Source organism: Nannobrachium achirus (genome assembly GCF_963921795.1).
Source record: "Nannobrachium achirus genome assembly, chromosome: 17".
NCBI classification, from domain to species: Eukaryota; Metazoa; Chordata; class Actinopteri; order Myctophiformes; family Myctophidae; genus Nannobrachium; species Nannobrachium achirus.
The window spans coordinates 55,239,430-55,267,185 of record NC_137824.1 but is presented as its reverse complement, the minus strand read 5'-3'; the positions used below and the strand labels follow the sequence as shown (position 1 = coordinate 55,267,185).

Below are 27,756 nucleotides of genomic sequence, written 5' to 3'. Positions count from 1 at the left end.
ATACTTTATGGTTCCTATCGCTTGTTAAAAATTGCCTTTCAATCACCATCATATGTTACCTGACTTTCGCCAGATGGTGGCAGCATTGCGTTGCATTGCTTTACCATCTGGGCTCGGTCCGCCAGAGTTGATAACACTCGTAAAGTCCCGGGCCGGACCAATCAGCGGCAGCTATGGGCGGGCTCTGAGCGGCTCTGAGCCAATAGAGTCTGATTGCAGACCACGTGGAAACCCAGGAGGCGGATTCTGGGTGCAACGTCATGCAGACAGGCCAATATGAGTGGTTGGAGTTGGCACTCCCAGACTGTGATAGAAACGGCCACATCCAATCACCTGCTACAGAAATTCAAAAAATGGCCCGCCCCTTACATCGAGTGTGTCCGAGAGAGCCCAGATGTAAGGCAGAGCGTTACGCACTGCTGCAACTATCTGGCGAAAGTCAGGTTACATCATATGCATTTTGTGAAAATACGGTCCCATCTTATATTTACAATGGGCTTACAATGGGCAATGAGACATTGAAATAATGAAAATAAAACATTGGCAGGCCTATTACAGTAACAATAATAACACAATTAGGCCAAAACTTTATTTTTTTCAAAAAACTTTTTTTTTTTTTTCAAAAAAAAAAAAAAAAAAAATTAACTTTTTTTTTAATTTTTTAAAACAAAAAAAAGCGGGCGTGGACTCTAGATGTGAGCGGCCCAAAGGGCCGCGAACCTCTAGTTTATGTTAAAATTGATGATAAAGTTGCGGGGGGCTTGGCCAACTAAGCTGATACCTTCTTCGTGTGCTGTATTTCGGGAGGCTCCGACCACATTCTCCCAAGTATCCTTGCGGTTGCACGTGACTGTTGGCAGCCAATAGCATCCTCTGGTGCCTTTACAATCTATGATGGCAACACCCATGCCAAGGACCCAAAATGTGTCATTTGCGCTGCATAGAAACCAATGGCTTCGCTTTGTCCATATATTTTTTACAGTCTATGGTTAGTACACAGCTTTTTGAGGGGCTCCAATATGTGGCTTGGCTTTGTGTCTATGGCCATGCAAAATTGACAGGCCACTAAATACTTCAGTTACTATCAAAACCTCCACCGGCCGTCAGTCTGTCACGTCACGTCACACTTTTCCCCTACTCATATCTCTGCCACCGTTGCCCCTATCCATGCCAAACTTTGCACACACACTCCTTGACTGCCACACCACAACCTCCACCATCGTTTCTCACATGGCCCTCTTCTAGCGCCATCATGAGGCCGATTCTTGCAAAACACATTTTTGGACACTGCTCCTACAGATTTGGCCCTAAAATCACACAAAGCGGTGTTAACAGTATGTCTAGAGACATGTCATCAACATGGATCTGTCCCATTTAGCGCCACCATCAGGCCAATTTTCGTAAAACACATTTTTGGACCCTGATCCTACTCATTTTGCCCTAAAATCACACAAAGCGGTACACAGTATGTCATGGCACTTACAGGCCTATTTGTGTATACATGTCACCTGACGGTCGCTTATCTCCCGATTAGGGAGTCTTACTGGTTACGTATCCGTATGTCCCTTTTCTGATTGGACAATATAATGATGAGACGTCATGTGGGTCTATCATCAGCTTCAGCACTTGCCTGGTTCCAGCCCATAGACCCCGCCCATTCTCAGAGTGGACTCTTTCTCTGGTCTGGAGCTGAGTACATGAATAGGCAGTTTAGCAGCCAAAAATTTCGGCTGATCCAATGAGCGCGGGGGGAGGGTCTAACGAATATCCAATCAGCGCTGCAGTTGAAACGATTTCAAACGTTCACACACGACAGGCACCCATACACACACACACACACGCGCGCGCGCTGAGTTCACCAAGCTGTTAATGTTGATTACATAATTCTGGTCGCAGACAGTTCTGTGTGGAAGCAGTCACTGGCACAGACAGAGACACACACACACACACGCCACGGCTGTGCGTCGCGATCACTCGCGCACGCTCGCAAAAAAGTCCCTCCCCCGTAAATCGTTTATAATAGGGCACAGTTTCAGACTAAAGCGTGAGCTGAGTCTGAAATCAGGCTACTTCAGCACCGCTCACTTCACACAGGTGTGGTTTTTCCTTTAAGAGCAACTGGTTTTCAAATTTTTAAGTGGCGAAGGCACACCGAAGGGCATGTCAAAATCACACTTCATTCATAAAATAGCAAATCTACAAGGGCACATTCATAACTTTTTGTATAGTTGTCTATATTGCAATACTACTATTGTGTGCTTGTCACAAAATCCCAACGCACACCTGGAATTGTCTCATGTTACGGCACACCAATGTGGCTCAGCACCAGTGTTGTTTTTGACTGCAAATTTTGATTTAGTTTTAGTCAGTCTTTTGAATAAAATGTCTTTTAGTTTTAGTCATAATTTAGTCACCTGAAAAGTATTAGTTTTAGTCTAATTTTAGTCGACTAAATATCATACGATTGTAGTCGACTAAATCTACAGTTGATTTAGTCGACTAAAATATATTTTGGCAGGCCTTGATGGCATCGTAATGACTGATTTTACACTAGGTTGTGTGCTGAAAATAGCCGATCTACAAGCTCACAACGCGTCGCGCTGCGACGCGTTGTGAGCTTGTAGATCTGCTATTTTCAGCATGCAAAACCTGAGAGCAACCAAATATAAAATGACTCTCTTCTCCACTAGTCCCTCCCTAACGTTTTAGTCTAGTTTTTATTTTTTTGACGAAATTGTCAATATATTTAGTCTTAGTTTTAGTCATCACAGCTTAGTTTTTATTTCGTTTTTATTTCGTTTTTATTTCATTTTCGTCAGTGAAAAAAACGCAGTCGACAAACATTTTTAGTCATAGTTTTAGTCGACGAAATCAACACTGCTCAGCACACCATTTGGGAAACACTGCTTTAGTCGTCAATTTCATCCAGAACTACAAGCAGCTGAAAGCATGTCATGAGTAAAAAAACAATAATGACCTACTTGTTATGTTCCCATGAGGTGTTTACCTACCAGAACTTACATATTCCTATCCTTCAACACCAATGTGGTTGTTGGATTTACATGTTAAGATGAGGGTGTAAGCAGGCAGACTGTTAGTGCTAAACCTATGACATGAGGATTTGACACCCACCTCCTGTCACTGGAGACAGGGAAAAAAAGCTAATGACAGGATGCTACTGATTCCACTTTTCCAAAGAGTAGGTCAGTGGTGCCACCTGTTGGTGGACTGCTGTCATTGCATAGTTGTAAGTAATGACATCCTACAGTTACATTTTTAAGACAAATTTAATGTAAAACAATGGAAGATGGTTCCAATCTCATATCTGACATAGTTTTATAATACACAAACACTTAATTTAATCTTGAGACAATTCATATTTAAACTAGACAGATATCCCTCCTGCTCATTACTGTGCACAAACGTACTGTATATTCATAAGCCTCAGTGTTTGAGTGCAGAATTCCTCCTTTTTGTGTACTGACGGTACATAAATCGGACTCAACATTTATTAAAATGGCGATATTTAAAGGAGCTATAGTCAACTTTTTCTTGAAAAACGGATGCTAAAATAAAAATAATGTTTCGAAAATATTTTATAAAAAAATAAGCTTCATATATCTGTTTCTATTCCAAAATGACCACAAAAAGCGTAAAATAATGATAAAATAATCATTTTGGCCATTGTCAGACCGACACTTTGTTTACATTCTAGTCTATAGACTAGGATACTAGTAAGACACCTCAGGGTGACATGCGACCTCGCCCTAAAGGGCGAGGTCGCGCCAATTCTTGACTATCTGGCCAACCACAGTGTTTCTCTGACGATTCTAGTTGTTATCATTCTGGGGGGAGTTTGTTCATGTTTTTGTGAGGGTATCAACCCTAGGAGACACGGGGAAACATGCAAACTCCACACAGAAAGGCCCTATCGCCAACCCCATCGAGGGTGTGAGCGATGGGGCCTAAACATGGAAATGTGGAGAACACTATATATGGAGATAGTCCAGTCCGTCATGTCATAATGGGACTACCGTCATAGACAGTAGCCATTGTTAGGCCGGAGTCAATGGCTGTGTCTATGACGGTAGTTCCATATGACATATTGGACTAGACTATCTCCATATATAGTGTTATCCACATCTCCATGTTAGGACTCATATATGGGCATAAAAAGTATGTCATGTGACATCACTTCCTGTACAGACAGTCAGCCATTGACTCCGGATTAACAATGGCTACTGTCTATGACGGTAGTCCCATATGACATATTGGACTAGACTATCTCCATATATAGTGTTATCCACATCTCCATGTTTAGACAGCCAATGACTCCGGCCTAACAATGGCTACTTTCTATGACGGTAGTCCCATATGACATGATGGACTGGACTATCTCCATATATAGTGTTATCCACATTTCGTGTAGCCGCCCTGTACAGGAAGTGATGTCACAACTCGCTGACATCACACTGACATCACAGAGGATACGGAAGGACGGTCACGAGGATACGGAAGGAAGGAAGGAAGGAAGGACACTCAAGCGACACGATTCTTCAGAGTATATGCGACCTTCGGTCGCAATAAACAAAGTGTCGGCCCTACAATGAAAAAGTTGACTATAGCTCCTTTAAATATACTAACAGAATGATACAAACTAAAATAATACCCTTCATAAAATATGTGTGTGTGTGTAAGGTTAGGTCAATGTCTGATTTATACTTGCACATGATGTCACACATTGAAAATAGATGACTTACAAGTTCATAGACCAGTTATTTTCTTGTATGACACCAGTGTGTAACTAAGTATGAGTCAACCAACGTTCACCACACACAAGTGTTGTTGATTACGTCAACTAAAACTATGACAAAAAATTTTCATCTACTAACTTTTTTCACTGACTAAATGAAGTTGACATCAAAACTAAGCTATGATGACTAAAACTATGACTAAATATAATATATTGACACTTTCGTCAACAAATAAAAACTAGACTAGAGGGAGAGACTTGTGGAGAAGAGATCCAGTAGAACTAAAAGACGAGTCATTTCATGTTTAGTTGTACTCGAGTGAAAATAGCCGATCTACAAGCTCACAACGCGTCGCAGCGCACAAACAGGAACTCGGTTTGGCTCCTCCCTTAGGCTTAGGCTAACCTTTCATAGCCAAAAAAAGATCCCATAGCGGAGCAGTTAAGTGCTACGATCTTTCAATTTATGATAAAAGCATGAAAATTGGCATGAGCAGTCTCCATGGGTCACTTGACAAGAAAATTGGCCGAGGCAATTGAAATTTCAATATGGCGGCCATTTTTCAAGTTGGCCAACACCTCAGTGCAACAGTTAAGTAATATAATGGTTTATTTGGTGATACAAGCATGAAAATTGGCATGAACAGTCTCTGTGGGTCACTTGACAATAAGCCACCCACAACTACTTGACATTTCAAGATGGCGGCCATTTTTCAAGATGGCCACCACCTTATTGGAGCAGTTAAGTAATATAATGATTTATTTAGTGATACAAGCATGAAAATTGCCATGAGCTGTCTCAAAGGCTCAATTGACAAGAAAACACCCACAGCCACTTTACATTTCAAGATGGCGGCCATTTTTCAAGATTGCCACCACCTAAACGGAGCAGTTAAGTAATATAATTGTTTAGTTAGTGACACAAGCATGCACATTGGTGTGAGCAGTCTCTAGGACAAGAAAACACTTCCAACCACTTGAAACTTCTATTTTCAAGATGGCCGCCCCCTGGATCCTCAAAAGATCCATTGTCTCATAGAAATGTATGTATTTTTCATTAAGGATGATTTGGTGTCATTTGATTTTAGATTATGCTAAAGAACAACTTTTAACACATCAAAATACAATTGTGTTGATCATAGACAGATTAGAAAAGAGTGAATATCTGCACTACCAGGGCACACTGGTGATCACAGTTAAACTCAGAATGGGGTTCAATGTCAGCTAATTGAAAGTTAGTATCCCAAATGCTGTCTAATTTACCCCAAAACAGTTAGATAGCCGCCCCTGAATTGACAGGTTGTGCCAGCGCGGGAGAGCCGAGCCAAGGTTAATGGGGTTTTAGTTAACCGGATGGTGTACAGATCGCACAGGATTTAAATGGCATTGGATGAACGATCGGACTAAGTGTAAGGTTAAGGCATGAATTTAGTTGTATCCCATACATAAAAGTGCTTTGTAAAAGTTGGTAAAAGGATAATCCCTCTGCCTCTGCCTAAGACATGGCAGAAGTCATCAGAACAGTTGAGAAAACTAACTGGGACAGATGTTTCATTTGTCAGCAGGTCACCAAGGAAAAACAAATTCAGCCAAGTTTATCCAACAGAGAGCATGATCGTACTGGTTATGATACCATTGCTAGAAATGTTCCATTATTTCATAAGATCAATGCTCTGCCTATCTTACTTAGTCCAGCCCGACTAGATGACGGTGATGGCATAGAAAGCACATTGATAAGACACAGAGCAAAATATCATTCAAGCTGTAAACTTAAGTTCAACAACACAGAGCTGGAAAGGGCCCAAAAGAGAGCATCTACTGCTGCTGAAGACACCGAAGATACCCAAGATATCCATGTCAAGAGGCCAAGAAGATCCCAGCCCTCAAAAGCTTTGTGCTTTATCTGTGAAGATGAGAGTGCAACGTCCCCCTTACATGACGCAATGACAATGAAACTTAATGAAAGGGTTAATGGATGTGCCAGGAATCTAAGCGACAAGAAGCTCCTGGCAAAGCTTATTGCTGGTGATGTTGTTGCACAGGAATTTAAATACCACGCTGCCTGTCTCGTTGGACTGTACAACAGAGAGCGAGACCATCTCAACGCCCTCAAGCATGGGATGCATGGTGGGCTGGCTGACCATGTTATAGTGGAAGAAGCATCGACTTCTTGGGTTAGGCTAACCTTCTCCAGCCATTCATAATCAGGTGCAAAGTTTCTGCTAAATACAATGGGCGCTGGCAATGGTAGGCTACAGGACGGGGCTCTGGGTCTTTCTTATTGAAGAAAGCTGGTTGGATGTTAGAGAAGGATTCAGGAATCTCAGGAACCTTGTTTGGTCAGACACACGTATTTTCCTTCATGCCCAGCATGCAGTGAAACAAGGACACAAATCCCTGATGATCGACGCCAATGACACCGATATTGTAATCATGGCCACTTCTGTTATGCCCTCTTTGATGCAACTTGGCCTTGAAAAAATGTGGGTGACTTTTGGCAAAGGAGAGAAGACAAGATGGATCCCAATACATGAGGTGGTTTCAGTCATAGGACCAGAGAAAACACATGGTATCCTCTTCTTCCATGCCTTCAGTGGTTGTGACATTGTGTCATCCTTCAATGGAAAATCTAAGAAGTCTGCCTGGAAAACATGGGAAGTGTGTGATGAGGTCTCAAACACATTTGCAACACTCAGTGAATGTCCTTCTGCAGTTAAGGATAGTGACCTGCAAGCTTTGGAGAAATTTGTTGTGCTAATGTATGACAGGTCCAGTGATGTCACAACTGTGAACGAGGCCAGGCTTGATCTCTTTGCCAGGAAGCAAAGACAATATGACTTGATCCCACCAACCCAAGCAGCACTCAAAGAGCATGCCAAACGTGCTTCTTATGAGGCTGGATACGTGTGGGGACAGGCATTGAAGCGACATCCCCAAATGCCAAGCCCATCCAACTGGGGATGGGTGAAACAGGACGAGGAGTGGAAAGTCTTCTGGACACCACTTCCACCTATTGCGGAGAGTTGTTGGGAGTTGACCAAATGTGGGTGCACCAAGGCATGTACTGGAAGGTGTAAGTGCTTCAGATATGGACTCAGTTGCACATGCCTATGTACCGGTAGTTGCCCCTGCTAGAACGTAGTTGCATGTTTCTTTTGCCAGAGTTATTCCCTGTTGTTGTCAGGTGGTAGGCCTGTTGCTCGGCTTCCCCTCGCCACATCGGCGCATCGTGTTTTACTTTCTCACCCGCCTATTACTGTGAAACTTTAAGTTGTTACTTTGTAACATTGCTTCCACTGCACATTTTCAGTTTAGTTCCTCAGTATGCATCATTCAGTATTGCTCATTAATTATTTTGGAGCACTGTCCGTTCAGCACCACAACTGTGCTAATTTATTCATCTTAATTTCCCAACCCCGCAAAAAAAAGTAAAAAAAAAAAAGTAAAAATAAATAAATAAGAAAAGTAATAAAAAAAAAGAAAAAATCTAAAAAAAAAGTAAAAAAGACAAAAATAATAAAAAACAAAAACTCCCTTGTGACTGTTAACTTGTCGTGGTTAGGGAGCTTGTGTACCTCAGTGAACCCTGAGAGCTATTCCGGTGGGAGGCAACTCCTGGCAGGTTTTACCAAACTGGACAGGTCGTGGGCAAGGAGTCAGACAAATCACAGTCAAAAAACCTTCCTTGACAGAGCATTTTGAGGAATCCAATAAACTTCTATGAGGAAATGATTAATTTAAAGATCCACATGGCGGGCGGCAGTCATCCTGAAAAACTTGAAATTTCAAGTAGCTGTGAGTGGCTTATTGTCAAGTGACCCACAGAGACTGCTCAAGGCAATTTTCATGCTTGCATCACCAAATAAACCAGTATATCACTTAACTTCTCCACTAAGGTGGTGGCCATCTTGAAAAATGGCCGCCATCTTGAAATTTCAGGTAGCTGTGGGTGGGTTATTGTCAAGTGACCCACAGAGACTGCTCATGCCAATTTTCATGCTTGTATTAGCAAATAAACACTTATATCACTTAATTGCTTCACTGCGGTGGTGGCCATCTTGAAAAATGGCCGCCAACTTGAAATTTCCGTTGCCTCGGCCAATTTTCTTGTTAAGTGACCCATGGAGACTGTTCATGCCAATTTTCACGCTTTTATCATTAACTGAAAGATTCTGACCATTAAAAGCAGTTAGCCGCTCCACTACCATGGCACACCTATTTTCTAAATGTTTCCCTCTTTCTTATATTATTTTTAGGGCTGGGACTTTAACTGATTAATTGCCATTAATTAATTACAGAAGATTAACGCGATTAAAAAAATTAACACATTTTAATCGCACTTAGTTTTTGCACCACAGAACCTTCAGTTATACCGATCATAGCGATGCACCAACCAAGAAGAGACAACACACGCAAAGGGAGAAGTAGCCGATCAGAGTGCTTTGGTTGGCCCAGTGGATGCGAAATTTAGATTTAAAAAACTCACTCGTTGATTCACTCGTACAATGTGTTTTACTTGAAAAAAATGCTTCTCAGGTCAAATATTTATATGCGATTAAACAAGGGATTAATTTCGATTATTTAATTACAAAGCCTCTGATTAATTAGATTCATTTTTTTAATTGAGCCCCAGCCCTAATTATTTTACAATTTGGCCAATGTTTTACCAGTTTTTATAAAGTTACTTTTGATGCAGTAATAGTCTTTTTTTTTCCCTTTTCTTTCTTGAGGTATTTAAAAGGTTTAAAAAAAGTCCTTAAATTGTGACTTCACTGTCAAATTTCAAAGGGCACATCAACGCATCTCAAAGGGCAAATCAAAGGTCCGCGGCACACAGGTTGAGAACCTCTGTCCTAAAGCAGTGTTTCTCAACCACTGGTCCTGGGGACCTTTGGTGTGCCCCTGAGAAGGGTCAAGTGTGCCCCTTGAAACTGCTTGAAAGCCAGTATTGTATTTATCATTTTAAAAATGATTTAAACTAGTGAAAACAGCCGATCTACAAGCACACAACGCCTCGCTGTGCGAGTCGTTGTGTGCTTGTAGATCTGCTGTTTTCACTACTGTTGTGCGACAGACAGCCTTGTATGATGAAGCAGTGCTTTACATTGCGAATAAACATACAAATTTGAAACTTGTGACGATATTTACACCCCCGTATAAGCCCTATTCACTGCCCGCCCACGCAGCATCCCCCCCCCGTGCTGAAGTCACGTTTTGAAGGGGTAAAACCCTGCTAAGCCTATAGAGTCAACACAGAAATCGCTAATTTAATGCAATTTCCGAATAGTACAGTATAAAATACGGCTAGCATGATCAAGAACACAAGATAGTAAAAGGCACAATGCGTTATAATTTACTTTACCGTTCGAAAGAATGATTTGTTGGCTTTAAGTCCAGCAATTTCTGTTATAGTTTCCCCTTCTAAATTGACGTCAGCACCAGGAAGTTGCTGAGAAATTTGCTGAGTGGGCGGGCCGTGAATAGGGCTTATTATGTTGGTGTGGCCATGGATTCTTGGGACATGAAAAGTGTGCCCATGAACCACAGACTGTCCTAAAGGGCTCTTGTTTCCTATTGTTTGTCCAGGCCCAAGGGGTTACGTTCCCGCCTCCAAGCTGGTCCGCTACCACCAGGCCACAGAAGACCCGCCCCCGTCGCCTCACCTCAACCTGCCAGCGGGTGGCGCCAGCATGAGGAGACATTCTACCCCAGAGAGCCAGGCCATGACCACCATGACCCTGCCCTGCTTCCAGGTAATAAATCCTCTGCCTAGACGGCAAATTGAACTGAACGGAATTTCATTTAAGTGAGAGGAGATTTAGCCCTTAACACAGCGGGTGCCCACGAGGTGTCTACACGCCAATCTCTTTGATGTCTCTGGAGGCCCACGACGCGTTGACGTGTTTACTGTATTTACAGTATTAACTTTAAATCTCACCGTTACGTTGGGGCTGCGCCTGGATGTAGCCCATTAGCCGCTAGTCGCTTCGAGTCAACGCTGAGAGCATCGCGCGGCCGTTTTTCTCCGTATACTCCAATGCATTTCCCCATCTTTAACGCCCTTTATCTCTGATGTTTGTTTTATGGCTAAAACTGTGGCGTGGTGCGGCAAAATGTCCAAATTTTGATCGGCAATGAACAGCTATGATCAACACTGGTCTATACAGTAAGTTACACAATAACATCCTGTCTGCGCTCATGTGACCAAGTGACGTCATGACGCATGCATTGACGCAACAGGGCCTTGTATTCTTCTATGGAGGTGGCTTTGGGCACTTAGCTGGGGCTCTGGCGCCACCTTTTGGGCAGTCGATGTGTTAATAAAGAGTTAACTGTCAATCCCGTTGTAAAATACACACCTGGATCAGTCGTAGATAGATAGATAGATAGATAGATAGATAGATAGATAGATCTACTTTCTGTCTATTATCTCAAGGGGGAAAATCAGTTGGGAAAATCAGTCGTATAAGTTGCATCCTGTTTACAATATTTGCGGTAGCGTGCCGTGGATGAATTACCGTTCGCAATTCAGTATTTTCTATGGCAGAGGAAGAAGTGCGCTCGTTTTCTTCTTCCATGTGTGTGGACATTCTTATTTTTTTTTTTTACAACAGTTATAAACAACAATTACAGTTCAAAACCTTCCATGTATTTGCATAGCAACTTCCTTGTTTGTGCAGGCAATCACAGGGACTACATTTAGGCTAGTTTTAATTGGGATATAATTTGCCATTAACAACGCCGGTAGCTTTCTGAAATCCTAGTAAACCATGGCCTCTTGGGGCTTATTGCTTGAATAAAACCTTAATGAAGCCCAAAATGAAGTTTTGTTATTACAGTAAACACATTGTAGACAAAACAGCAATAATAAGCAAGTCACAAGCCCAAACTCAAATATATAACATACCTGAATCAATGTAGATTTTATATATATACCAGCATAGCGCACTGCCCCCCTTCCAGTGAGATGTTGTGACCGTTCATTGTTTTCAACGCCAGTGATACTGGAAGAGATTTTCCCATTCTTTATTATTCCATAGATATTTAAGACTAATCTGAATACAAAAAGCTTTAAGCCTGGAATCAAGCCAAATCGTGAACATGATGAATCATGACCATAAAACATTAACGTTCCATTCATTCATATGGTAGAGGGGTACATGGTTTAATCTGTGGAACAGTAAGGGGTACACATGGTTTCATCTGTGGTAGATTAAGTGGTACATGGTGTAATCTGTGGTAGATTAAGTGGTACATGGTGTAATCTGTGGTAGATTAAGTGGTACACGGTTTCATTTTGGGATGAATGAGATTAACATGGTTTATTTCACCTTTAATCTGTGGTACTGTAGATCAGCGGCTCTCAAACTATGGGTCGCGACACAAAGTGGGGTCGCGGGAAGATGCCGTTGGGGTCGCGAATTGGCAACCCAAACAAGAAGAAATATTTTTTTATCAAGAAGCTGTAAAAAAAAAAGTAGGAGGGACTGGGGTCGCCAAAGAATTTCCCTCATAATATGGGGTTGTGGACGGTATAAAAAAGTTTGAGAACGCCTGTTGTAGACTTTTTTTAATCTGTGGTGTATTGAGGGGTGCACTCATTGCCCTCAGAAGTGCTCAGGTCTGGTGGGTGGAATACTGGAGGTTGCAGGGAAATGATTCATTGACATGACAGTGTTGGCTCTCGCACACATCAATCAGTCCCATGCATGCACAGTGCACACGCTTGTGTGTGTGTGTGTGTGTGTGTGTGGGGGGGGGGTGGAGGGCTGAGAGAGAGAGATTCCTTCAGTGTGTGTGTGTGGTAGGGATGGGACGATATGAAAGTTTCATATCACGATTATTGTGACAAAAGAAATCGCGATTTACAATATTATCGCGATAATCAAAATCCATTATTCTGGGGCGGAACATTGGCCAAAAAATAGCAGATCTACAAGCTCACAACGCGTCGCAACGCGACGCGTTGTGAGCTTGTAGATCGGCAATTTTTTGGAAAAGACATTTGATAGAGAGTGAAAAAAAGACGGAATCAAGTACGTATATTATAAGTACCTTTTACCAATTATAGAGGGTTTAAGTGGGACCAGACATGCAGCTCTGCAAATAAAAGAATGAATTGATCCCAGTGCATGATGGAGGACGATATCAAGATATATTAAATCTCCACGATACGATTATACAAGTGTTTTTTATTACGATAAACGAAAATATCGCTTATCGTCCCATCCCTAGGGTGTGTGTGTGTGTGTGTGTGTGTGTGTGTGTGTGTGTATGTGTGTGTTAATGGGATGTGTAATAATTATGTCTTTAACCTTGTCGAGTAGATTACGGTCAAGCCTTGTCATTAAATTATTCCATACTCAGCTCTTCATGCTTGAGCATCAATTACATTAGAAGCACACGTGTGTGAGAGAGACTGTGTCAGTGCTCGTAAATAACCTGTGTGTGTGTGTGTGTGTGTGTGTGTGTGTGTGTGTGTGTGTGTGGGGAGACTTGGGTGGGTGCAGACATTTGAATACATTCAGATGTGTACAGTATATGTTTGTGAGACATGACTGTGTGTAAGTTGGGGCTGCAGCTATTGATTATTTTCCTAGAGATTATTCTATTAATTACTTTGATTATTCTGTTAATTACTTTTTCGACTAATCGACTAATCGAGAAGCACCCTTTCGTCTATAATGACATTTGAAAAATAGCGATGCCAGGTTTGGTCAACTTGGTCCATTTATATTGCAGAAGAAAATATCATCAATATCGCATGAAATTCAGTTATATTTTATAATAGATTAAATTAATTTGGATCGATTAACTGTTGCACCCATGGTGCCAGATAAAAGATTGGAGGGGTGACCATGCGTGTGTGCTGGCTACGCCAAGCCAAGGATTAAAGTTCTCAGTCGCCCTGACTGATTTCAGTCATTTGGATTCCATAGAGACCGGCATGTCTTGGAATCCGTTATTAGTTATAAAAAGAGTATTTGAAGTGGTCAAACTAGCACTAGAATACAAGCATTTTCCATAAACATGAATGGTCTCCAGTATTTCATATAATACACACCAGCAGTGCAATATCGAATTCATGTTCAAAGCTAAAATGATGATGCTCAAATAACAGGCTTTGCTTATGTGTTCGTGCATGATGTGCATGTGTGTGTGTGTGTGTGTGACTGTGTGTGTGGCCATGATATACATCCGTCCAGCCTGTAGAACTCTATGATGGTTCGTTCCGGTGGCCTTGGAGGCTGTCACCTCCATCATGCATGGCCCTGGCTCTGCTCAAGTGCACAGCTCCTGTTGGCCACTAATCATGAGCACGCATGGCATCTAATCACACGCATATACAGTACACACAACTCCCACACAGGCTTGCCTTCTCTGCCAGTTTTGATTTCATTGACTTAAACCTTTAGTCCATGGGCCATACGAGATGTCGGTATCGGAATGGTGGCAAAGGTTATCATGCATTTTTGAAAAGCTCTATATCTGTATTCTGTAGATAATATTTTGGTATGATAACCATTTCTGAGACACAGCTAAATTGGTGTTATCAGCCGCTAGAGTTGGGGTCCCATTAACTTTACATTACAGGAAAAAAAAGCAAAAAAATAAACTGGTTTAAGTAACATATGAGGGGTCAAACTAGGTTTTTTTCATGATTCTGAATCCATTGCAAGCATCTGTTTTGCACAAAAAAAAAACATTCCTTGGGCTAAAAAACGGCCCACAAGACTACGGTTTAGTGATGAAAAGTGATGAGTCATCAAATTTTCACACTTTTGAGGGGGCCGTTTTAGCCCAATGAATGTTTTGAAAAAACCCTAGTTTGACCCCTCATATGTTACTTAAAGCAGATACATGTTTTGCTTTTTTCCCCTGTAATGTAAAGTTAATGGGACACCAACTGTAGTGGCTGAATGTAGCTGTGTCTCAGAAAGGGTTATCATACCAACATATAAGCTACAGATATAGAGATGGAGAAGAGATCCTGTAGAACTAAAAGACAAGTAATTTTATATTTGGTTGTGCTCGGGGGGGTTTTGCTCTGAAAATATCGGATCTACAAGCTCACAACGTGTGCACTGCGATGCCTTGTGAGCTTGTAGATCGGCTATATATAAAATACATTTTAGTCCACAAAACTGTAGATTTAGTCTAAAACTAGATTAACGCTAAAACCTTTCATTTGACTAAAATACGACTAAAAACTAAATGGAATTTTATTCAAAAGACTATGACTAAAACCGAATCAACTTTTGCTGTCAAAATCAACACTACTTCTCTGCACATACTCTTCCGTCTCTCTCCCACCATCCACACTGCTCCACTGATAATGTTTCCCCCCCCCCCGAATGCACAAATCATTTATTGGCCAATAACCGTTGCTCGTTAGATTCCTTGTCAGCAGAAGGCTAATTAAATGAAGCATTAATTGGGAATGGCGTGAGGGCGGGGCTAATGTCATTGCTCCTGAGGGCCACCCTCAGGAGGTGAGTAGATTGTTAACCCATTTAGGCCTAGAATTATTGAATGCTTTAGCTGTAGAAAAATAGCAGATATACAAGCTCACAGCGCGGCACCGAGTGCCGCGCTGCGAGCTCGTAGATCTGCTATTTTTGAAAAAGTCGTGAAAATTTTTGCAAATCTTTGAAAGTATGTATTTTTAAAGCGAACGTTTGTAACTCAAATTTTGCTTCTGGGTGGTCCCTGGAACTAAATATTTTGAGATGGGGGTCCGTGGCCAAATACATATCAGTTTGGGCGTCCTTCACATGAAATGGTTTGAGAACCACTGACATAGTAGTCTCTCAAGAACAGACTAACTGAGCTCCAGTTAAGTGAAAAGGACCTTTTCTTTGACGTTGGCTAGCCAGATTGCTGACATAGAAACATTGGTTTTTCAAACAAATCTTAGAAGGATTCAAAAGACACTTATAAAATTCTAATTTTCACGATTTTTCAAAAATAGCAGATCTACAAGCTCGCAGCGCGGCACTCGGTGCCGCGCTGTGAGCTTGTATATCTGCTATTTTTCAATAGTTAAAGCATAAAATAATGATACACAAAATGTGTGCCCGTTCTAAATGGGTTAATGACACTGAACAGCAGGCTAAATACTGCTATTTAGCCTTGATGTACCACTCCGTCATATACTGTATTAATACATACAGTAGCTCAGCTCATTAACGGATCACGTGTGTGTGTTATGTCTACATTGCAAAATGTGTCAGTGTGGGCTGCATTTGTCTGTGTATGGCATGCCTCCAATCCACTTTATTCATAGAGCACATTTAAAACGACAGCGTTGAACCAAAGTGTTGTATATGTGTTCATCTTGTCACCAGGCACGTGCACACATAGTAAGGGGGCTTGAGCCCCTGCCCTTTTACCCGTCTGTAAAAAGTGCCCTCTCCAGACCATGAATTAAGTTTTTACTATGGCGAAAGAAATGCAAATGCCCCTCTTTCCATGCCATACCTGAAGGCAAGAGAAACTCCTTGTCCAAACTGTCCTGAACTTGAACACAGCATCTTATGTTGAAAGAATTGCCCTCTGTGTGTAGAAATCCATGCCGTTACGCCACATTGTATTGACTTGATTATGCTTAGTTCAGTGTGGAAAATAGACAACCTCCAAGCTCAAGTTGTGAGCTGCTATTCTCTGCTATTTTCACCAAAAGTCCCTTTTAGAAATATCAGCCCCTGCCTCTCTAACATTCTCTGCACGTCCCTGCTTGTCACCCTCCCCACCGTACCCATCCCACACCTGCCCACCACCACCTACCCACCCACCCTACACCCGGTGCTCCTCAACCCCAACCCTCCCCCGTCCCCCCACCTCCCCTCCGTCTCTCTCCCTCCCCTCCCAGGTGGTGGCGGGCTACGACTTCTCTGCGCGGGGGAACCACGAGGTGTCGCTGAGGGCGGGCGACGCCGTCCGGGTCCTGGAGCGCCACGACAAGCGGGGGAACCCCGAGTGGCACCTGGTGGAGACGCGGGGCGGCCAGCGGGGCTACGTCCCCGCCAACTACCTGCTCGTCATGTCCGTCACGCCCGCCATGGCCGCGTCGTGCGGAGCCTCGCCCACCAGCGCCTTCGCGCCCTACCGCTAAGGACGCACGGGGTGGTCTGGTCAGGGACGAGGCGGGTCGGCGTCGTCGATAATGGTTTCGACAACTACAAGTGTTTTCCCGAGAGAGACGGAGGCTAGGATATCCTTAAAGCTATGGTGCACAGAGGGGGAAATGGGCTGTGTGCACAGCAGCCATTTTGAGGAGAAGTTGGGTCTCCTCTCACTTCCTTCACAGGTGTTACCAATCATACTATAATGACGGTTCTGTTCCATTCTGTTTGTTCACAACAGGCCGCTTAAAGCGCGGAAACCACTAGAAGAAGCGGCGTCGCTTTGATTTGGTTCCCTCCGTTTGTTTCCCCAATCCCTATTAAAATGCTCGAGTAGCCTAGTGTAGTCTTTCCTGTTGCAAACAGTTGGACTAAAAGATGCATAAACCAAACACATTTTTCAAAAGCAAAACTACTCTGCATCAAGGACTTTATTAGGTAGGCCCTAAAAGTATGTCCTTGAGCGCAGGGGAATTATTTTGGGTTAAAACTGTTTCCGGTGGATAGTTCCGGCCAAATTGTAGTCCTTTGAGTACTACAACATGACGTTTTGTGGTTTCCGCTCCAGACCGGTTACAAGCCCGAAAAGTGAAGTGATCCCAGACTAGGTCAAACAGAGTCAGGGTGCTGATATTGTTGGCTCACTGGAAACACTGGCCCAGGGACCCTCGTGGTTCCTTGGGGGGTTCCAAATGACTCCTTAAAAGGTGTGTAACTCTGGGAGTTATGGGGGTCCTTGAAATAAAAAGGTTTGAGAACCACTGTGCTACATGAAATGGAACCGAGTAGGGCTGTCACGATTATGACATTTTACATGACGATTAATTATCACTCAAATGATTGCGATTAACGATTAAATTGTGTTTTTGTCGTTGGCAATTACATTTCTGTTTGGCTTTTAGGCTTTGAAGTTGCACATAGCAGATATGACACATAACCTAAATATGCAAAGAAATTACTGACATATTTGAAAACGTTATACTTCAAAAAGAACATTGATCGCGATGCGACGCGTTGTGAGCTTGTAGATCTGCCATTTCCACTATTTTTGACTTTTAAAAAAATCAATGAAAGTTTTTCAACATGGAAACGATTATGACTATTATGAAAAATAATCGCGATTATGTCAAATAATCGCGATTAGACGATTATGTAATAATTGTGACAGCCCTAGAACAGAGCCTTCATTAGTATCATTAGTAACACCTTTGAAGGAGGTGAGAAGAGGCCCAACCTCTCCCCAATATGGCTGCTGTGCATATACAGTAGCACTGTATTGTATTATCCTGTATTTATGAAGGAGCATGGATCAAAAAGTGACCCAACGGGTAAGGCTTCAGCGCAAACGCAAAACAAGTCTGAAAGCATCTTACAAGCCAACGAGGAAGAAGACAGGCTCAACATGATGTCGGACATAAGAATAACCATCATGGGATATTAGGGTTTTAACCCACTAACCAGACATGGAAGATGGGGCTGAAAGTACACCGCAAAATGCTGTTAATTTAACCCCCTATCGGTGCATTCTCCACCAGTAGCCCTCCTACACAGGATGATGTCAAGACATGTCAACAACATGATAACTGTTAATAGAAATGTGTGATATATTGTGGTGGTAGAAAACCACCCCTCGAGCTAAGACTGAAGTATAAGGCTTTTTTTTTTAACCTGAAGGAGATTGAACCCCAAATAACCGACCACTTCGGCAACGTAACGGAATCCAAGAAGAGTCAATGGAAGAGACATTTTAAAAGGCATCTTTGATTCTTCGCAGGAGAGAAGTTACAGTGTTTGTGTGTGTGTGTGTGTGTGTGGGTGGGCGTGCATGTGCGCTGAGCCAAGTATTATTCTAAGGCGCCCTACACACAGTTGCGACCGTTATCGTGTCCGTGTAGTCTAAGATTGAGGGGCGGATCCAATGCATTGTCAATGGAAGGTTGTTTGGTTTTTTGTCGTTGCCGTGTCTCTTGGCCAAAAGACAGCCTGTGGTTGAGCTAGAGACACGGCAACGACAAAAAACCAAACAACCTTCCATTGACAATGCATTGGACCTCCCCCCTTCCTTCCCTCATTCTCATACGATACGGAGAAGATGTTTCACGCATATGTGTGAGTCCGGCCTAAGAGCTGCACCAATATGAAAACGGCTGACGTTTGTGTGTGTGTCTGAAGTGGCGGTTCTGTCTGTAATGTTTTGCACCAACGTTTCTTCAGCACTGTTGAGGCGCCGTACAGACATCTGCGTCACGCATCATCATCTTATCGTCTGAGAATGGCCACTGGGGGCGCCGTACTAATGCATTCTCAATGCAAGGTTGTTTGGTGTTTTGTCGTTGCCGTGTCTCTTCAAGAGCGTACAGGCTGCGGTTGAGACACGGCAACGACAAAAAACCAAACAACCTTCCATTGACAATGCATTAGTACGGCGCTCCCAGTGGCCATTCTCAGACGATAAGATGATGATGCGTGACGCACATGTGTGAGCGCGGCCTGAGAAGTGTGTGTGTGTGTTTACAAAGATTTTTCTAACAAAGCCAAGCAAGATGTCCTCAGGAGACTGACAGGTGCTAGCTGGCGTCGTCATCTCACTGTATAGCTTAATGTAATGTACGTACAATGTCAGAAAGCGATGAGAGAGGCGGCGAAATAGCAGGAAGGATTGTCGAGCGTGATTCATACTCCGGCGAACGGCGGATATAGCCGACCTACAAGCTCTCACAGCTTTATAATTGTGTTGTTTTTGGTGCGTGACACCGTCTTGCGGCAGAGCATAAATTAGGCCAGTGGTCCTCAACCTTTTCAGGCTGGGACCCCCAAAATAATCATATTTTAACTGGGGACCCCCAAACTAAACGTATTTTAACTGGGGACCCCCACCCTGCACAAGCACTTGGAATTGTGGGAGTTGTTGGCATTACATTTGGTTTGACTCGATCTATTCCATTGTGAAAATAGCCGATCTACATGCCTCGCTATGCAAGGCGTTGTGAGCATGTAGATCAGCTATTTTCACAATTTCAGCCTCTAATATTTGACAATTTGACCAGAGGTACTGAAAAGGTCTTTAAAGTCCTTAAATTGTCACTTTAGAAATGCGCAGATACCCTCTATACACTTAAACTTTATGTTGGTTTGTTTACTGTTGAGTGAGAAAACAATGTTAACATTTAGCTTAACATCTGGGGACCCCCCCCAAAATAATTTGGTACAATTAAGTCAGTTTCAAGATTGTTTTTAGCACAGTTTATTTTGAGCACTGTAGTGATAAATTAATAGTTGTGCATTGTGAAAATGCATGCAGGCTTTTCTCAAATAAGTCTTCATGCCTCTGACTTTAACCACCCTCCATGTGTCAGACTCAGGCAGGGATTTCAGCCACTCCTGGAAGTCCTCGCGTTTCCACGAGGCGGGTCTTAACTCAAGCCTGGTGGGTTTAGGAATCACGCGGAGAAAATAGGAGGGCGGGAAGCAAAAGAAATGGAAGATGTAGAGGAGAGTGGAGAGAGAGGAAGGCAAGGAACTGGAGACTGTCAGTCTTGCTCTTGTTTTCCAACTCTGCCTCTCTCTGTCTGCTTCTTTTTTACTCTAGCTTTTAACTACCCTAGCGTCCCTATTCTGTGCATGTTATATTGTAAGCAAACCTTGTATGAAAATAGCAGATCTCCAACCCGTTGTGAGGGGGGGGGGGAAAGGAGTGGGCCAAGGATGGACCCCTGGGGGAACCCGAACAAGTACAGTAGCAGTGTTTCTCAAACTTTTAAATTTGAAGGTCTCCCCTTAACTTTGACAGTGTACGAATGGGTCCATTTGGTTCCATTTGTACACTGTCAAAGTTACAGACTTGTAAGAGTCAATTTAGACCCCTATAAAGGAACCTAGAGAGTCCCTGAAATCTACTTTGAGAACCACTGGTATATAATAGGATTTAAGTGGTACAACAGAAACATAATTAATCTCTCCTGAACTTCCTTGTGTAACTGATATAGACAGAAAGCCATCGTGAGTCCCTTATCTGGGACTCAAGCGAGTTCTTGGAAGTTCTTCACAAATGATTCTAAAGAGCCAACATGTTGCACTACGTCTCCTGATATCCTCAGAGAACCTACTAACCGTGACTGAAGTCTCCCATTCAGTTCCTGGCCTGGGAAAGCGAGTCCCAGCAGTCCTCTCATTGAAGCTTAGTTACTTGGCAAAAGGCAAAGGCAATAATAACTACTTTTGATGTTTTAATGCTGCACTGGAGAATGTTCATGCATGGTGAATTTTGGCGGCCCCTAGTGGCAGCAAAAAGTAACTGTTTTGATACTTGAGCCACTGGTCATACCAACCAGACCACTTAGGCTCATTGCGGTAGATATATTGTATTTTAATCAGGGACAATGGGCTGATCTAATGCGTTTTCAATCCCTCGTGTGATTTTAAAAACATGTATGTATGTATATTTTGCTTAAAATGTTAACAAAGTGCAGCTTTAAATGACAATAGCCATGGCCAGGCTAGCATGTCAACAGACATTTATATCCAAGTGTGCTACATGATCATCTCCTATTGTGTGCCAGGCTGCTAGCAATATTTTTCAGGCAGATGGCACATCTTTACCACCCATCGCTCCTCACTGTTACTGACCTTTGGAGGGCAGGGTATTCCTACAATGTGTTTGTTTAAAGGTGGGGGGACATTATTCAAATTGAGCATGAGGCATGGAATGAGGTCACATTTTCAACCACGATGTTGGCTCTAGGGCTGGGCGATATGGTGATAATTATCGTTGAGACGATACAATGTCTCCACTTATGCCTTTTCAGAGATATCGTATATATCGTGATACAATCGAGGGAGCCTTGTAAAAAAATCCTGTTTAATCGTTACAGAGATTCGTTGCAGAATTCAATTTAAACCTGCATTTTGGTCTAAATCAGCGGTTCTTTAAAATGTCAAGGTCTCCACTTAACTCTGGCATTATACAAATGAAACCAAATGGACCCGTAAGGGTCCATTTGGTTTCATTTGTATACTGTCAGAGTTACATACTTGTAACGTTCAATTTAGACCTCCCAAAAGGAACCCAGAGAGTCTAGTTTTTGTCAAGTAACTTGGAAAAATAAAACCAACATGAAAAAGAATCATGATAAAATCGTGTATCATCGTGATACAGCTTGGGGAAAATATCGCGATATCGTGTTTTTCCCATATCGCCCACCCCTAATTCTGAGTCACAGAGTTTGCCATTTCTGCGGACTTTATAGCCGTCTTTCAGCTGGAGGAGGGAGGGTGAAGCTGAGTGCTGCTGCATAAGCCCTGTTACCAAACCAGTGACGACACAGTGTTACATAGCTGCCCCCCCCCCCCCCCCCCCTACACCCCCACCCACTGCCGAGACAGCTTAGCTCCCACATCCATCTGGCTGTCGGCACAGAGCAGGTGGAAGTGTGTGTGTGTGTGTGTGTGTGTGTGTGTGTGTGTGTGTGTGTGTGTGTGTGTGTGTGTGTGTGTGTGTGTGTGTGTGTGTGTGTGTGTGTGTGTGTGTGTGTGTGTGTGTGTGTGTGTGTGTGTGTGTGTGTGTGTGTGTGAGCTTGAGAGAGTGCATGTATACAGGCATATCATAGCGTGTCTGTGCGTGTGCGCGTGCTGAATTTGAGCAGGGAAGGGGAGCCGAGCTGGATTTAGCCGTTTCACCACTAGAGGGAGTAAAATACTTTATATGTGTCGTGTGTGTGTGAGAGAGAACTTTTATCTTTACTTTTGTCAGTATTGGTGCTTACCTAACTAACAACACATAGTTAGCCTTGAAATAACAACTGTATGTACTGTACATTCTAATTGATGTTGAAAATGATGTGATTTTTGACCAGATGTTGTTGGTCCCGTCACACGTGCTACATCTTGTAACCTGCTGTCTAATGTGTTCTTAATAAGCTGTATACCATTTGTAAAATGTAATTTATTGCTTTTTAATTGTCTCTAGTTATTTTGTATTTATTTGCTTGCCTGCTCATTTGTGACTGTTGCCAAAGATATTTAGAACACACACAGGCCAACCTTTCTCAACCCAATATGCTACAGTCTACAGCAGGGGTCTTCAACAGGGGGTCCGGGACCCCTAGGGAGTCCTCAGAGTTACTACGGGGGGTCCTCCAAATCTTTGAGTGATATAAACTTTTTTTCTCCTTTTTTATATTAACCTCTTGACCCCTAGTCTCCATATTCTGAGAACTTTAGCCAAAAATAGCAGATCTACAAGCTCACAACGCCTCGCGCTGCGAGGCGTTGTGAGCTTGTAGATCAGCTATTTTCGGCAAAGAGCTTTGGTGTAGAGGAGAAAAAGAGCAGACTAAGTACAGAGTGAAATGTCAAGTTTATTAAGTATTGACGGTTAAAGTGGTTAAATATCTGGTAACACAAATTGACATGAATCCAAAATACACTGATGATTGTGCTGTCAAACGATTAAACTATATGCAATCTCTGAAAAGGTAGTGGGGGGTCCCTGCTTCATCTCTCTCTCAACTAAGGGATCCTTGGCTCTCAACTAAGGGATCCTTGGCCTGAAAACGTTGAAGACCCCTGGTCTACGGAATACAATACAAACGGTGAAAACGATAATGATAATAAAAAAAAATCATTCTCACATTCTCTCCACTCTTTTTTTAACACACACACATCAACACCAAACCAAATGACAAAACACAGGTGTGTGTTTGGGTGGGTGGATTGTGCCCAAATATGGACATACAAGCAGTGGTGTAAAGTAACTAAGTATATATAAGTATATATAAGGTATTTGTACTTTACTTGAGTATTTCCAATTTCCAATACTTTTACTTCTACTCCTCTGCATCTTGGTTTCAAATATTGTACTTTTACTCCACTACAATTATTTGAAAAATGTAGTTATTAGTTACTTTGCAGGTGTAAATTATAATATTATAAAACACACATTAACCCACTTTAGCCCTATTTTATACCTTGGCTATTTGAAAATAGCAGATCTACAAGCTTAGCAGATCTACAAGCTCAAAGCGCATCGCGACGCGTTGTGAGCTTGTAGATCTGCTATTTTCAAACAATTAGTACTTTTACTTTTGGTACTTTAAGTACATTTTGATGCCAATACTTTCATACTTTTACTCAAGCAAATTTTGAATTCTGGACATTTACTTTTAATGGAGTACATTTACAGTGCAGTATTGATACTTTTACTTAAGTACAAAATGTGAGTACTTTTTCCACCTCTGCATACAAGACATCTCTGTTGTTAGGATGTGCTTTCTGTTGTGTCTGACGTCACATGTCCGATGGCAGCACAAATCACTGCTGTTATTCAGCAGTGTGTTGTCGGGCAATCAAGAGAGAGATAAGTGTGTGTGTGTGTGTGTGTGTGTGTGTGTGTGTGTGTGTGTGTGTGTGTGTGTGTGTGTGTGTGTGTGTGTGTGTGTGTGTGTGTGTGTGTGTGTGTGTGTGTGTGCGTGCGTGCGTGCGTGCGTGCGTGCGTGCGTGCGTGCGTGCGTGCGTGCGTGCGTGCGTGCGTGCGTGCGTGCGTGCGTGCGTGCGTGCGTGCGTGCGTGCGTGCGTGCGTGCGTGCGTGCGTGCGTGCGTGCGTGCGTGCGTGCGTGCGTGCGTGCGTGCGTGCGTGCGTGCGTGCGTGCGTGCGTGCGTGCGTGCGTGCGTGCGTGCGTGCGTGCGTGCGTGCGTGCGTGCGTGCGTGCGTGCGTGCGTGCGTGCGTGCGTGCGTGCGTGCGTGCGTGCGTGCGTGCGTGCGTGCGTGCGTGCGTGCGTGCGTGCGTGCGTGCGCGCGCGCGCGCGCAGCGCGCCGCGCTTGCGCGTGCGTGCGTGCGCGCGCTGTATATATTATCCCCATAAGTTTCCCAAGGAGCCTACTGGGGAAAGGGGAAATTTGCTGTTGTCAGTCAAGGAAACACTATGATTTAAAGATGGGGGGGCTGTGATATTTTACCCCCTACAACATAATCATTAAGCATTATGATTATACTTGGACGAAGTATAAAAGTTTACAGTTTACGGTTTAGGCATTTAGCAGACACTTTTAATCCAAAGCGATTTACAATAAGCAATGTAATACATCACCATAATAAGCAAGATAAATGTCAGTATATCAACAACAATATAACAAATGCATAGGAATATCAATCTAGAAAAAACAATAACATGGGTAAGACCATGCACCTAATCAGTAAAAAAAACGTTTCTAAGCCCTAAAGTGTACAGAAAGTGCTGAAATGATGTTTTATTGTGGCCACACCCACCAGTTCATTAAGTATGCCCGGTTGTCAGGTGGGTGCTAGCCTCGGAAACCCAGACTAGGAAGAAAAATAAAAGGTGGGTGCTGCTGACCAGCTGAAGTTAGCCACACCCACAGTGGTGTTAAAGCTGAGTTCTGCATAAGCCTTGTTACCAAACAGTGACGGCATAGGGTTGTTACATAGCTGCCCCCCCCCCCCCCCCCCCCCCCCCCACCCCACACACACACACACACACACACACACACACACACACACACACAAGCACACACACACACCCACAGCCGAGACAGCTTAGCTCCCACATCCTTCTGGATGTCGGCGCAGAGCAGAGTGGATGATATCATGATGTCATTATATCTGTGTATTTCAGTTGGGCCTTTTGACTCACTCAGAGGCTTTCAGCTTTCAGGAAGTAACCAAAAATACACAGGAACATATTTGCATATTATAACCACACCTGGAGGTCTATTAATGTTCTCTTTTTTTTAAGATCTGTGTTTGGGCTTTTTGCCTTCATTGATAGGACAGTAGACTGACAGGAAATGGGAGGAGATATGGGGAGTGACACGTGGCAAAGGTCGTCCGGATCGGGAATCGAACCGCCGACGCCACCAGGGCAGGCATCCATGCCTATGTATGTGGCAATGCCTAAGTGGTATGCGCCTGGACCAGTAGGCCAGTGGGCGCCCCCTATTAGAGTAATATTAACTCCATGGACACATACAAAACAGAAAAAGTACAAAACTATGGCACCACCGCGGTTGCAATGTCATTTTCTCTATCATGCAATTCCAGACGCCTTTATATAATACTCTGCTCAAGAAAATAAAGGAAGACATACTGTACCACACTTTGTTTTCTGCTGTGTTGCTTTTCGATGTGTACGCTGTACAATTTTATAGAGATATCTAAAGAGCACAAAGTATGTTTCTGAACTAGCTATTATCGCGAGACTGTCCACCATTTCCTGTCTGGCAACCAAATCTTGCGATACCTCAGTGACAGAAACGATACATGCCGTTGTTTAGATGCCTCAATAGTACCGTATGTAGTGTGTACAAGTGATTATAAAACAACCTGTGATATGGCTTCTTTATTATTCCTGAACCAATTAAATGACAAAGGACGCAATCGTTCAGAAATAGTGTTTGTTCATGAGCTGGTTCAGCCGGCTCCATTCACTCCCATGTATTTCATCGCACTCCCATTGCGAGTTTTGCCGTCATGGAGCATCCCCGGCAACCAGCGCGTCCCTTCCTTTCATTAGCTTCCTTGGTTGTCGCTCATTCAATTAATTTGAAGGATCCAATCAGTCAACAACAGGGTCATACGAGGGTCCTAATATTAGACTGCCTACTTCCCCTGCAAGATCTCCCTCCACACAGCTGATTCAAATGAATGATCAAGGCTTATTATCAAGCGCTGAAGTGACTTAACAAGCAGGCACCATTTAATCCCCATGCAGAGATTCACAGCAGCCCATAAGAATGAAAGACAGGAGCCAGTGTTCATCATTAGTCTGATCTTGTAGGGAAGTAGGCAGACCAATATGATGACCCTTTCTGATTTATGTCAGGTTGTGTTCTCACATTAGCAGGGACGTGCAGAGAATGTTAGAGAGGCAGGGGCTGACATTTCTAAAAGGGCCTTTTGGTGGAAATATCGAAAATAGCAGACCTCCAAGCTCACAACCCGTCGCTGCGACGCGTTGTGAGCTTGGAGGTCGGCTATTTTCGAATTATTATTATTTTCAGTTCTTGATATCACACTGAACTATAGCATAATCAAGATACTGGAGATGTGGCGTAACAGATTTCTACACAGAGAGCGAGGGCAATTCTTTCAACGTAAGGTGCTGCATTCAAGTTCAGGAGAGTTTGGACAAGGAAATTCTCTTGAATGCTGCCTTCAGGTATGGCATGGAAAGAGGGGCATTTGCATTTCTTTAACCATAGTAAAAACTGCATTCATGGTCTGGAGAGGGCACTTTTTACAGACGGATAAAAGGGCAGGGGCTCAAGCCCACTTTGATGTCTACAGTATGCACTTACCTGAACACAGGAGAAGAGAAGAGCCAGTGTTCATTATTAGATCTTGTAGGGAAGTATAGGCAGACTGATGACCCTTTCTGATTTCTGTCAGGTTGTGTTCTCACATTAGTATTGACTGAAGCCCTTTGCACACAGGACAGTTGCGTTTCTTCCGTTTGCTTGTATGAATAAAACGCATTGGATTTGGTGTGCAATGCCGTGCGGAATCTGCGCTGCGGATCCCAAAAGGAGTCATAAAAGGAGTGATGAGTTTTTTACCGCATGCGACAAGACGCACGAATCGAACTCCTTTCGATCGAGAAAAAAACGCACGGCCACAGCCACTCGTCGCACGGCTAATTCGGATCCGGTGTGCATGAGGTCATAGAGAATAATTGTTTTCTTTAAAAAAAAAAAATTGTCCGTTTTATCCGTGCGGATAAACGCGCCTGTGTGCAAAGGGCTTAACTTGGATCACTCAATCGAACTGAATGACTGACAACAGGAAGTGATGCCCATAATTCACGCAAGGCCTCATGGGACACTGGCGTCCAGCCCTTTAGATGAGTTTTAATTAACCATGGATG

At 43.1% G+C, this 27,756-nt stretch overlaps 1 protein-coding gene across 3 annotated transcripts in view; it reads left to right on the top strand.

Moving 5' to 3' along the window:
• Positions 1-27,756, top strand: part of arhgef37 (Rho guanine nucleotide exchange factor (GEF) 37) — a 139,245-nt gene that overhangs the window by 40,079 nt on the left and 71,410 nt on the right. For 2 of the 3 annotated variants that reach the window (XM_080746228.1, XM_080746227.1), the window contains exons 15-16: positions 10,340-10,506; positions 16,626-19,116. In XM_080746228.1, the coding sequence (XP_080602354.1) occupies positions 10,340-10,506; positions 16,626-16,868 (410 nt within the window). In that variant the 3' untranslated portion in view covers positions 16,869-19,116. Of the gene's footprint in view, positions 1-10,339; positions 10,507-16,625; positions 19,117-27,756 lie in introns of those variants that run through there. The other variant, XM_080746229.1, reaches the window with a different exon arrangement.